General features: G+C 38.5%; 1 protein-coding gene across 1 annotated transcript in view; it reads left to right on the top strand.

The window, feature by feature from the left end:
- Positions 1-14,494, top strand: part of csmd2 (CUB and Sushi multiple domains 2) — a 363,835-nt gene that overhangs the window by 266,551 nt on the left and 82,790 nt on the right. The window contains exons 29-35 of the mRNA XM_017453975.3: positions 732-919; positions 3,390-3,584; positions 4,060-4,176; positions 5,622-5,735; positions 8,685-8,780; positions 10,231-10,434; positions 12,226-12,350. Of these exons, the coding sequence (XP_017309464.2) occupies positions 732-919; positions 3,390-3,584; positions 4,060-4,176; positions 5,622-5,735; positions 8,685-8,780; positions 10,231-10,434; positions 12,226-12,350 (1,039 nt within the window). The remainder of the gene's footprint in view (positions 1-731; positions 920-3,389; positions 3,585-4,059; positions 4,177-5,621; positions 5,736-8,684; positions 8,781-10,230; positions 10,435-12,225; positions 12,351-14,494) is intronic.

Raw genomic sequence — 14,494 nt, forward strand, 5'->3', positions numbered from 1 at the left:
ATATATATATATATATATATATATATATATATATATAGTTGGCTTCTTAAGTCCAAATTTTATGTAAGTATTTATATGGGGACAGTTATGAATATTCAGAGTCGGGTTATGCACATTGTTAAGTTGATTTCCTGGTTATGCAAATACAAATCTTCTGAGGTTGCCATATTTTTCTTGTGTAGAAGCATCTGAGATTTTTCAATAATGTCTAGACCACCACCTTTAAACATAAGCACTTGCTTTTAAGCCAGAGATTTTTTTTTTTTTAAAGCGTACTAAAGAATATAAAAGCAAGACATGATTTAATTTAATGAGAAGATGTCAATATTTAAATAAACATATAATAGGAGTCTAGTATATTGGTAAATATTGCTGTACAAATAGTCTAATCTGTAATTATCACATGCAAATTTGGTTTAATCTAACAATATGGCTTACATCCTTGTTATTCTGTAGCTTATAAAATAGCACTTGATCCAGCACATCCTATTGTTTTGCATTTTTCATTCAGTAACGGTTAATTGCGGGCATGAATAGCGCTTAAGCCTGGAGTTAGATCGAAGGTCTGAATATAGATGTACTCATTTTCAATATTAAAATATGCATGTATGTGCTTAACTCAGCTCTAAATAATCATTCACAGTGAGCATGGACACCAAAATACTTGACAAATTGCACTTGTAAATTGCACATTAAGGCTAAGAATAATTTGTTTTTCTATCTTTCCCTAGCTTTAGCCTAGAGCCCAGCTATGACTTCCTGCACATCTACGATGGACCTGACTCTCTAAGCCCACTGTTGGGAAGCTTCTATGGCACTGATGTCCCAGACCACATAGAGAGTAGCTCGAATAGGCTTTTCCTGGCCTTCCGAAGTGATGCCTCACTTAGCAGCAATGGCTTTGTCCTGCAGTACACAGGTACGGCACCCCCTCCTGGTGGGAGCAATCAATTATTTAGAGGAGCCATGTGAAGAGACTCTGTGGTATAAAGCATTTTATTGAATTTGACTGTATATGACATGGCTGATAAAATGATACAAATGATAAATGGTCAAATAGCTATTAAATCCTTTGCCTATTAACTAGGCATCAAATTTATTCATCTGCTTGTTTTGCATGAGTAAGGAAACAGTATTAGTGTGTTGTAAATTGGTTTTCTTAACAAACAGGCTATTCAAATGTGCTTTTGATTCCCCTCTACTCCACTCTGCACTCCATGTAATTATCAACCGATAGGTATCAGGCGTAACTGAATATAAAAGAGGTGCTAGAATTGTTCAGAAAAGCAGTCGAGCTTGTGCTAAAGCTGAAATTTGGTGAATAATGCCTCAGAATAAATGAGAACAAATGTCTTTTAGTTGGCCCTGTGTGCCCCCAGTGACCATGATTCAGCTTGTTTGTTCACTGAGGTACAGTAGAACTGGAGAATGGATCTGTCCTCAGATATGTCTTACATGAATTAACTCCAGTGACTAGAAGTATAATAAGTCACATTGTCAGTGTTTGCTTTCAGTAAGTTTTTCAGAATGAGATGCTTTGAATAAAAGCTGTGGCTCTAGCTACTGTAATGCCTCACGTGCGATTCTGTCCAACGATTGGTAGGCAACGCATCCAGGGTGTACACCACCTTGAGCCCTGAATTCATTGGGATAGACTCCCCTGCTCCCCCATGACCCTGTGAAGGATAAGCAGTATAGAGGGTGGATGGAAGTACGATGTGTCATTATCATTGGAGAAATGTCATGCTATGAATGACTTCCCAGTGGTAAAGTCTTGCACCATCCCATCATTGATTGCTTTCCTATACCAGCATGAAGCGTTTTGTTCCTTGCATATTACACTGAATTGTTAAATAGTTTTCATAATGATTTCAGAAAAATATTCAATATTTCCATCATATTGTATGAAGCTCTGAATGTGTGATCCCCCCCTTATTTATTTTACTAAAAGATGATGCAATCTTGTTTGAACTATCCTACTATTCTGTAAAATTATTAAACAGTAAATGAGCAGTGGAATGGCAAACAGTGTCCTCTCAAGCTGGTGGACCAAATGGACTCAACTGTGCCACTTCAAAAGCTACAACTCTAGACCCTGATCGCCTTACTAATGAATTATAATGAAGCAGTAATGTGGAAAACACGCACACTTTAACTTGTCTGTTTATAGGCAGTATTTTTGAACAGTCATGTGTGTCTATTTTGGCCCTGGTTCACGTTGGTCACCACTATTCAAGCCAGTTTTCTTGGATCAGGTTTCAGGCACCATCAACCTCTTAACAGACCAATCAGATTTTCCCAAGCCCCCAGCTGGGTTTGATTGGCCTCTGAGGTGCAATATGGGGGCTCGGCAGGGTTGACTGATAGTCAAATAAACACACACACACACGGTCACGACTACTCTATTACATCCCAGTGCTTGCTGCCAGATCAAACACTTAGAATGCACAAGCACAAGCAGGCATACTGCCACAAACAGATACACACTGAGACCCACACACATACACCTACACGCACACACACACACACACACCTGGGTTACTCTTCAGGGCCAAGGCTGCAGTCCAGTCTTAATTACAGGCGAGTGCCAGGCTTGTGGTGTGGGAGTGCAACGAGGCCAGGTGCTTGCTAATGTCAGCTGTCAGGCTGCAGGTTGTGCGTGCTTGGCCGTGTGGAGCAGATTGCAGACCTGCGTCAGTTCTCCTCTCAGCCATGATGAGCACAAGCCTGTTTCTCTCACATAGCTAGTGTGTGTGAGTTAACTTGAGCTCCAGTTAAGCATGGACACTTCTTCTATAGAAGTCTTACAGAAAGCACATAAAAATCAGTTGCACTTTCTCTTCATATGGGATAGAAATGGCAATTGATTTCTAATTTGGTTTCAAATCTTATCTTACACTCGGGTGTGCAGAAGTCCGATTGTGAGTGACTGTTTTGTGTAGTCAGCAGGCCTTCGTCCAGCCTAGTGTCACTTTCAATCTCTCCTGTGTCTGCTTCAAGAACAAACGTGCACCTCATCAGGATAGGGCGAAGGGGTGGGGGAATCAGAGCATAAAGAACATCTCTAGGTTTGTGTGTGTGTGTGTGTGTGTGTGTGTGTGTGTGTCTGTGTGAACTTGGTTTTTCTTGTACACATATTTATGTGCGCATATTTATACAGAGTGCATCTTGTTTGAATTAGGACTCGTTTCTCTGGATAATCAACAAAATTGTCCTGACACTGAACTTTAACTGTTATTGGACTACTGTTTTTCACTACTATTACAAGATCATTTAAATTTTTAACAAACACCCATAAATCATCCACATTTGCCCTTTCTGTCTCATGCTAATGCTTCTCTTTCTTTTTACACTTTCTCAATGTCTTTCCCATTTTATTTCTCAAACAGAGAACCCCAGAGAGTCGTGCTTCGAACCAGGTCTTGTCCGGAATGGCACTCGAATTGGTACAGAGTTGAAGCTTGGTTCCACGGTCACTTACTACTGTGATAGCGGCTATACGCTGGAGGGAGAAGCCATCCTCACCTGTGTGATGGGGGCAGACAGCAAACCCACCTGGAACAAACCAAAACCTGTTTGCATAGGTAAAAAAAATGCTTCATCTGAAGTGAATGTGTATTAAGTATGTACCTCCAAATGTGTAATTGTGAAGGAATTCAAATGTAAATGAATGTTCCTCTCTATCATGAAATACTTGAAATACATAATATATGAAATGAGTAAGGATTCAAAAATGACAGCACAAAAAAAAAAATCAATGAAATAAAACGGTATGTATGCCAGCTTGCTTGTAGATTGTACTGTATTGTGTGCTGTTTCCCTGGAGAGAGGGAAAGACACGTCTAATCCATAGAGACTTTTAGAAAACATTGCAATTTCACTTTGGCAAACACTGGGGACATCCACAAGAGCAGCTCTGCAATCAGACAAGGAAAGTAATTTAAGATCAGCGGAATGAGGGAGTGGTGGAGAGGAGATGGGGAAGACAGAAAATTAGTGTTTAATATGCTCTCTTTCTTTGTCCCTCTCTCTCTTTGTCTCTCTCGACCTGTCTCACAGCTCTGTGTGGTGGCCAGTACTCTGGGCTGGAGGGAGTCGTGCTCTCCCCTGGCTATCCTGGAAACTACAGCGGTGGGAGAACGTGTCTCTACTCAGTGGCTGTGCCCAACGATTATGGTATGCATAAACATTCAATGTCAGATGGATAAGCGTTACCTACATTAATACACCAATTAATTTCTAACAGCTTTGAATGATAGAAAGTGTGAAAGGAGTGTGTTCATTCATTACACAATGGTACTTATTAGCATATATGACTTCCTGTTTTAAAAACAAGTAGTCTGGACTTGTGTTCACTTCATTACAATAATTTGGACATTTGAATATCATTTGTACTTTTTTGCTACAAATAACCACCTGAGGGTTGCAGTCAATTAGAATCAACATTTAACAGCCAGTAAAAGCTTCTAACAACCAAAATAGCACAGCGCACTGAAAATAGAAAGTTGACATGTACAGTTCAGCCAAGGTTCCAAAGTTCATTACATTGTATAAAATGAAATGTGCATTCATGTATGTTATAAAATGTATATCATATGTGCTAAAATAGGCATCATATAAAATGCTAAAAAAAAATAAAATAAAAAAAAAGAATAAAACCAGTTCTGAGACTTTATCCAGGTTCATATAATTCAGGCCTGAAGTTTCTATGAGCTGTGCATTTGCTTTTACAATGAAAATGACCTGCGTGGCTGCAAACCATCATAGACATATTGTATCATACAGCATTGCTCGCTGTTTCTCCCTCCCTCTGTCTGATGAAGAGAGTAAATGAGAACTCATGCTGGAGGGTTTATGAATGCAGCCATAGCTCATTTCACACCACCAGGTGCTACTTGACCACAGGACGCTGTTGTCTGTGTCATAAAAGCTAGAGGTCATTTGGACGATTCGGAGAGCCCTGTGGCATCACAGCATCGTTGGATTCAAACAGAAACATATTTTTGCCCATCTGAGGCAAAGGTTGTGGAAAAGATATAGTTAGGGCACATTCATGGGCATTTTCTAATAGCTTTGAATGATAGAAAGTGTGAAAGGAGTGTGTTGTCATGAACCAGGTCGCTTTATATGTTTTTAATGATTTGTGAGGGTTTAAAGTCATGATTCCGGACATCTGTTTATGAGTGTGGGGGACAGTGGCTTAGTGGTTAGCATGTATGCGTCCAGGTTTGGGGGTTTGTATCCAGTCGCCACCCTGTACGCACGGAGTTGCACCTTCCTTCGGGGGTTTCCTTCGGGTACTCCAATTTCTTCCTCTAGTACAAATACTTGTGTTGTAGGCTGATTGGCATTCCAAATTGCCTGTAGTGTATGAATGTATGTGTGTGATTGTGTCCTGCGATGGATTGGCACCCCGGCCAGGGCGTCCCCTCCCTTGTGCCCCGAGTACCCTTGGATAGGCTCCAGGCTCCCTGTGACCCTGTGTAGGATAAGCAGTACAGAAAATGGATGGATGGATGGATGGATGTTTTTACGAGTGCTTCTGTCAAAAATGTAATTTCTTTTTTTCACCTCCTCTGGCTTTTTATCTTTCTTTCTCCCTCCATGTCTGCTCCTGATAGTGGTCTTCAGCCAGTTTGCCTTCTTCCAGACGGCACTGAATGATGTGGTCGAAGTTTACGACGGTCCAACGCAACATGCCCGCGTCTTGAGCTCACTCTCAGGGTCTCACTCAGGTCAGAGCACTATGCCTCCCACTTGACATGGTACAATCTATTACCAGTACCAGGGGTATTCAGGCAAAATTTGATTCAGTTACATAAAAATTACAATTAACCCTAACCCTAAACCAAAACCAAGGTTACAAAGGTCCAGATAAGTAACTAACATGAATGATGTTTAACCATTATTTATGACACACTTCATAACTAAGTTTTGTTTCGCATTGCTGCTTCAGGTTACTGCTTTGACTAGTGCCAGTTCTCTGAACAGATACAGATAACTCATATTTATTTTTAATCTGATGCGGGGAGAATAAACGTGTACTTCTCTTTCCATATCATTAAACATTCTATTTTTCTTGCTTTTTTTTCCACTTCAGCTGAATAATTCAAATAAATTCATGTGCTTGCCTGCAACGGAGGATCTGCTACAGTAGCTGTGCTGTGCTTCTTCATGTTTTGAGTTGTTGAACGACAACATGTTCATTATTTTTTCAAGTATCTCAGTGCAGTTCAGTGTCTGAGTCTGTGTCCGGCAGACCCCTGGCGTATACGCTGCATCTCTCTCTCTTTTTTTTTCAGTCTCACATATGGTTATATTTTTAGAGAGTATAAGTCAGAGAGTAAATTCATAGTTTCCAAAGTAAGAGACATTTCACAAGCTTGTATATATTTCATAGTTCTATAAAACCCTGCTGCTGTTTTCAACAGTGGTTCTGTAACTATTTGAAAAAAAATGAGAACAGCTTGTTAAACTTTACTCTCTGGGTCTTTTTACCAGCAGCAATAACTGTGCAAATTCTTAATTATCGAAGTGCACTGTAGCCGAGAGGAGGAAACACTGAGTTTCTGTATTTAACGTAACAGACTTAATGACTCATAAAGGCAGAGTTAAGCAGGCAGAGTTAAATGCAGAAAGCTTTTACTTTGGAAAAAAAAAAAAGTCTTTGACAGTACCTTGTTAGCGTCAACACCAACACATGTTGTGCGTCAACACATGACACACTCTTTGCTCATCCGAGCTTTTCCTCCTGAGATTTTGCTTGTCCCTGGTGACATGTCTCCTATGCATGTAGATTTTCTGCTGTATCCCCTGCAATCAATTGTGCTTAGATTAACATTAAGAATGCTGCCTGCATTATTCACAGAGGACATCTAGGGTAGAGTACACACTCTGCCACGGACATGCATCCAAATTGGTGTAAAGTGTGTGGAGACTGGGAAAATTTGCTTACTTTATCATGCATGGTAAGCAAAGTATTGTGTTGTGTGGGCAGCCAGTGAATAAAATATTTCTGCCAGGTCTTGTATATTTGTTGAATATCAGGAAAAAATATCAAATACTGGTGTCAGTGACAGCTATTTCTGTAGTCACTTGTCAGGCAGCTTAACATATCTATAACGAAATATGAGACACTACACAATGTATTTCATGCTACACTTTCTAAGCAAATATGAAGTACGTACAGGAAGGAGCCGTCATCCAAGACGGCATCACTGCCTAGCCATTAAAGTTCTTCACACGAAGGATTTCAGTGTCAGTCCAGAATTGCAGCAGTGCTGTTAATAATAGGATGGCAGAAATAAGCTGCAGGTGTAAATAAATAAGCAGTCAGGGCTTCCCTACACCTTGCTCCGGTCCAGATTATTAGCTGCCAGTCTGACAGCTGCTCATAGCTCCATGTTCTAATAACTACCCAGCATGCCCCAGGCTCAGGTGGTGGTGCTGGTGTAACCCAGCACATATCATGACTGTACATGGTGCGTCATGTTCTCATCTGTGATCTACCTGCCAATACTAAATCTGGGCTCAGCAAAATTCCCACTGAGCCCCAGGGAACTGTGGGTAGACATTGATTCCCTATTCACCCATCTCATGCTCACACACACCCACATACACTTTGAAACACGAAGCTTATGCTGAATAATGAGATACACAGGTAGAGCAGAGAGAGTAAGGATGAAAGGATTTAAGGATGAAAGATATAATGCATAAATTTGTGTCCAAAAAGATTTCCTCAGCCACAGAAAATTGATTTCATGGCAAGAAAAATTAACTGCTTGTAGTTGAAGGGAAGGTCTTTTAGAGATATGAAAATATTATAGTGCAAAGATGATTTATTTACCCTAGCCGAATAATAATTATTATTGTTTTTGATTTCTTTTCCATCAAATTATAGCTTCCTGCAAAACTGGAAATAAATGCCATGTAGCAGGTTTTATCCTTGAGCCTTGATGATTTCAGAACACTGGCAGTTTTGTTTCTTGATATGATTCATCAAATTAAAAGCCAACAAGTGGTAGTGGTAGTTGGATGTTGTTGGGACTGAATTCTGGTCAAATATGCCAAAAATGGACAAAAACTTGAGCTTTGACTAAAATGTCACAATTGTACTGAATATATACACTGAGAAAGAAGAATAACATTCTGAAACTGAAAAAAGTGAACTCAGTGGCAAAAATTTAACATGTTCTTCAAATAAACAGCATTGCTAACAGTTTATGAGCCCATGAGAGTAAATCACTGTTAAGCCCCGCCCACAAGAGAGAATGGTGAACATAACCTTGCAGAGCATAAATAAAAACTTCAAAGCATAAACGAAAACTCTGGCAGCATGTTTATAAACCATGATTATCGAAAATGAAGCTTAGAAAACAAAGAATAATGTTTATTTGAAGACTATGTTAAATTTTTGCCGGCTTAAAGAAATTGATATATCAACTTAAAAATTTTGAGGTAATTAGTTTCCTGAAATTTTTTGAGTTAAATGAACTTATCCGGTTTTACAGTGTAGCAGTATTTAGTATTGTGTGTGTGTGTGTGTGTGTGTGTGTGTGTGTGTGTGTGTGTGTGTGTGTGTGTGTGTGTGTGTGTGTGTGTTTCAAACATTTAAATTCAGCAGTGACAATTACTGCAAACTCTGATGCAGTCTCTAATCAATAAAATGATCACTTCTTATGCAGGTGAGTCCCTGCCACTGGCCACCTCCAATCAGATCCTCATCCGCTTCACCTCTAAAGGACACTCTTCATCCAGAGGCTTTCACCTCGTCTACCAAGGTACTGATGAGAGGTTTGGCTGCTGTCCATGTTCTTGCTTTATCAGGTATACCACCCAGAGACTGAAAAGTCCCATCATCTTCCATTTTTAGGACTGCAGGCCCCAAAGTGGGGGAAAAAGCTAAATAATTTAACTATGCTCTCATCCGCACGCGCGCACACGCACACACGCACACACACACACACACACACACACACACACACACACACACACACACATTAACAAATGACACAGTGAATGTAGTGGCTACTTTGGGGCTTCCCTCATAGCATGGCTCCACAATTTTTCTATCTATATAACAGATGACCTGGCTTTTACAGGCTGAGGTGGTGTTATTGTACTGTTTCTCTTCTTCACAGTGCTTTAGCCCTGCATGCATGGTATATAATCACTTAGTATGTGTGGGGAAGTCTGTGTAAGTCTCTGATGAGTGTATATAGAAATACATTAAATATGTAAAATATAAAGAGCAAGTAAAATTCATAGTCTTTAGTCATATATCTAGAGGGATAGATCCAGATCCATCTAAATTTATTGCAATAAACTGTTTAGTTTCAAAATGTTTGTTCAGAATTATGCAAATGAAAAAGAATTCATCTTAATATGTTATAGATACCCTCAAGTGTACTTTACAAATTTAAATTCAGAAGCAAAAATTGATCTACATTATGCGTCATTATTTTGTAAGGATTAAAACATGATGATTTGCTCACAGTTTTTATTTATTAGGGAGAAAACATTTACTTTTTTCCATTTATAATTGCATTTAATGCTGTGGAATCTGTGAAACAAGAAAAAAAAAACTGAAATAAACAGTATTTCCTTCAAAATCCTAATTTTTCTGTCTCTTGAAGACAAAAAAAAAAAACTCATCATGTCAGGAAAATTTTTCTGTGTCAAAAAACGCAAAATAACAGCTATACCTGGGACTGTTAGACTGTAATGACACTGGTGACTCTTTCCAAAAATGCAAATAAACATCTCCTCACAGAACACATATCAATAATTACAGTTGTTGTTTTTTTAAAATCAGTCATGCGGAGTGTCCACCAAAAAAGCGCTGTTACTATATAAATTAAACATATTAGATTTAATGCGTTAATATAACCTGCTTTGGAATGCTGCCAGCACTGTTGCGAGAGCTGCTGTTGTAGAAAATTAATCACACTTTCTGACCAGTCAGAGTAAAGAGTTCAGTAGTGGTGTAATATGAAATTTGAAATGTGCAGGTCAAGGGCACAAAAAATCCGATACCCAGTATTGTTGCAAATAAAAGGTTTATTAAAACAAAAGCAACAAAAAATGCAGTCAGGGAAATTTATAGGTTATAGGTTATAGGTCATGTATAAAAGTTATAGGTCATGGTTTATTGGTATTTATTTATTTTTTTTTTTGCCACAGTTATTTCTCACTATCAGAGGCTGTACAATATTCTTTTGTTTCTCCTAGCCGTCCCAAGAACCAGTGCGACTCAGTGCAGCTCGGTTCCAGAGCCCAGGCACGGGAGACGCACAGGAAACAACTTTGCTGTAGGAGCTGTGGTGCGATTTGAATGTAATGCAGGCTATGTGCTGGAAGGCCCCAGTGCCATCGAGTGCCTGACAGTGCCTAATGCCCTGGCACAGTGGAACAACACCATCCCCAGCTGTATAGGTGAGAAAACACCCCTGGGACTGGCAGTGGTTTCATCCTGACTGCACACATGTACTGCCCCAGGCACTAGCACTCAGAGTTAGGAGTCTTGCTGAGTGTACAGTATGTCTTGTCTGTTGCCATGTATAACGTAAATTCTTCATATCACTTGTATTTAGACATTTCTTGATCTTGCAGATTTTATCAGTATAGAATTCTCAGCAAGTCTAATATACTGTACCGTACTTGCAGGTTGTGTTCATGTTACTGTCACTGTGTTACTTTCATATGATGTTCTATGGATCTTAAATACTTCAAAGTGGAGTCAGTGATTTTAAGTCAGAACATATTTTTGCCAGATTTGTTTAAGTGCACATCATATTCTATCAGATGCCAATAAAGCTTAGAATAAATATTAGCTTAGAGGAAAAACAAAGGTCACTGTCAAACCCAAGTCTCTATAAATGTGAGGGGGGAAAAACAGATGTTGTGGATCAACCAAACAGGACAAGGAGGCATTTCTAATTACTTATAAATCATGTTGAGTATACACAGCACATATATGGATGCTGCTAGCATTGGCGTCATGTAGCCAGTTACAAAGTCTACTTTGTATGGGCATGCATTTAGACACTAAATATTCTGTATTTGGATTTTGTGTTTCATTTGTTACATTCTTAAAAAGAATGACCACACTTGTCAGCATAGGAGCATGAACAAAATGCAATTTCTGGTTCCATTCTGCTTGCTATCAGTTATTTAAACAAATTTAATCCACACTGGCCTTTGAAGACTCCTTCTACTACCTAGAGTCTGAAATGTCTCGAACAGTCCACATTTTCTTCTTTTCAGTCATTTGAGCAAATTATTTGGGTATACACAGAGCATCACCTTGTTTAATTTGTATTCTGAACACAATACTCGCACTAAAAGTATGCAAAGTGTGCCATTAAGGATGCAGTTTATACTGTATCACCAATATTTTATGCAATAATAAATAAGGAATTACTTGTTAATAAAAGATCAAATAACAAAAGTGACATACAAATATTCCAGGCGAAAATCAATCAGAACAATCTGTATGCACTTTGAATGAATTAATTATTCAATGAACCTGCTTAATAAGTCTGTTTTAAAAAATATCTTAGCAGTTGTCGTAACTGAATAATTTCAAATGTTGCACTGCCATTGCAGCATCATACATTATTTAATGTCCTCATCTTGATAATGAGGTTACCACTGAGCAAATTTTAGAATCAGATGGAATAGTTGGAAGTTTTTTGTTTGTAACTCACACTCCATTTTCCATGGATTAAATACCAAGATTGCTTCATGTTTTAACTCGCGTATATAAACCAAACTAGTGGATGAATGTATTCAATAACTTGCATTTTTTGTTCAGTGTGTGTATGAGAATTTGAAATGGTTCACTGTAGCTGGCACACTTTTTCTCTGTGGCACTCTGGGAGAGGTGCGATGGCAAATAGGCTTGAGGGTTCTCCTTCTGAAAGGATCCTGTCTCACACACTTTCCCCTGCCTGCCTAACAAGCTTGCCATGGCCTCCAGCACTATGCACACACTCCACACACACACACACACACACACACACACTACGATGCAGGTGTTGCTGCAGGTACACTGTGCACTGAGCTACACACACACTCATAACACAGATACTACAGATGCTTACCTATGCGCTCCAATGCAGCTGCCAGATGTTTGGCTATGCGAGCTCCAGCAGATAAGCCAGTACCTGTGAAATGACCTGTGTTATTTTGTTTACTTATAATGACTTTTTTGTTGTATTTCAGTTCCCTGCGGAGGAAATCTGACCCAGCGCACAGGCACCATTCTGTCTCCTGGTTACCCTGAGCCCTATTTAAACAGCCTGAGCTGTGTGTGGAAAATCACTGTGCCGGAGGGATCGGGGATACAGGTACATTCCTGTACAAAGAACAATACATCTCAAATTTTCAATCCAAAAAGTAAATAAGAGATCTTGTCAAACTCATATATTAGTAATTTCCCTGCTTTGAGTGTGAAAGATGTTGTGGTCCATTTTGATTTGGCCATACCCTATCAAGCCTGTCCACTCAGCATCCATCTTGGTAACACTCCCAAGAAGTTATTTCCAGTCATACAAGACCAGGCTCCTATCTACTTTAAAGGGGAGAGACCCATAAATCTGAAACCTATAGTGTAAATAATAAATATGGTCTACTTTTGGACTAACCCAAAATATGCTTTCTGGTTGCTCTAGACTATGTTCACTACATGGCAACACATAATGCCTTCTACAATCTATGTATTGCACTATGGCCACTAGGAAGCCATGTAGGATTTGCCGTAAAAGGATTCAAATTCACAACCTTCCAATCAGTAATACAGGGTCCTAACCACTGAGTCGCCATTGCCCATTCCCTGTGAACTGTAATTTCCATTACAATTTACAAATATTTACAAATGATACACGATTGCAAATATTACTTTACAAAGACAGAATAGTGCATCTTCAATTAATGTCTGTATTTGTATCCGTTTAGAAGACATTAATTATTTAATCAGAATAATGTATAAATTTTTGGTTGCATACTGTAGGAGTAGAAAGTGGCACCATTTTTTAAGTTTACTGATGTACAGTTACTAACACTTATGTAACCTAGACCAGTTAATGGTAGACTTGTTCACAAACACTTCCCTATGTCAGTGCTAGTTTTTGGGGGGGTTAGCAGTTCGCTTTGATTTTTTTTAAACACCTTTACCTGTTTTATTCTTTTTCTTTACAATGTTATTTACAAATTTATTACAAAATGTAATGCTAAAACAGTAAGGCTAGTTAGTTACTAGTTTATAAACAGCGTAAAATATCTTGGTAGCGTACATCAGTGTCCAAAATGCTCATCAGATGTTCCCTTCATAAATGACTATTTTCAACAGCCTTTCCAATTAAAATGCTTTGACACAGCTGCCTTAGTCATTTCCTCATTTGAAGTGCCAATTCAGAATGGACCACCCCATTTCATACTGAGCACAATGCCATATTTCAGGTTCTTTTCTTTCTTTATTTTTACTGTGTAAATATATTTATTTCTTTATTTTACTTCAGTGCAGGTTATGAAAGTGTAAATTCTCAAGGTACAGATGTCCTTCATTCTAGGATTTCAAATCATATCTCTAAAGCATTTAATTCCTGCCGTCATGCTTTGTAACTCTGTCCAATATTGCCTTCATGGCACCTTCAGTTTGGCTATAAAATGTTTTCTGATCTTACTTGGCAGCTGGGCACTCATTTATCCCCTTCACAAAAACATTACTCCCTTGTGTGGATTATCTATATTGTGCAACACTGTTACTTGCTCAACTTCCTTACATAATCCTGTACATAGGAGAGAGAGAGGTTTTGAACAAGAACAAACCCCAGCTACTGTAAGTTCAATAGACAGTTGCACTGTCTATTAAAAATGTACATTTTTCACTTAAAAACTGTCACTGTACAACAGCGGCCTTTAAGGCCAGTTATGTAGCTATTTACAGGTGCATCTCAAAAAATTTGAATATCATGGAAAAGTTTTTTTTTTTCTGTAATTTAATTCAAAAAGTGGAACTTTCATATGCTCTAGATTCATTACACATAAAGTGAAATATTTCAGATCTTTTTTGTTGTTGTTGTTTTAATCTTGATGATTACGGCTTACAGCTCATGGAATTAAAAAATCCAGTATCTCAAAATATTAGAATAAAGAATTTATTATTAAAAAAACAAACAGATTATGTCTTTGTGGAATTTTGTTGTGTTTACAGTAAAATAACCAAAAGTACTGACTCTAATTAGCATTTCTCTCCACAAACCAAACAGTCAGGTAACTTGATGTTGCTTCACATATGCTCTTAACAACAAAACTCCATGTTAATTTACAGGTGTTTCCTGTTCCTTAGAGCAGCTGAGTTCATGTCAGCAGTTATTTTGATTAACAAGCTCAAAAGTTTGTATCCTCATTGGCATTTTCAAGTTAAATTAAACGCCCCTCATTAAGGTGCATAATAACACGTTTACTTGCTTTAAGCGTTATTTAATGTATG

This window comes from Ictalurus punctatus, chromosome 24 (genome assembly GCF_001660625.3).
Source record: "Ictalurus punctatus breed USDA103 chromosome 24, Coco_2.0, whole genome shotgun sequence".
NCBI lineage: Eukaryota > Metazoa > Chordata > Actinopteri > Siluriformes > Ictaluridae > Ictalurus > Ictalurus punctatus.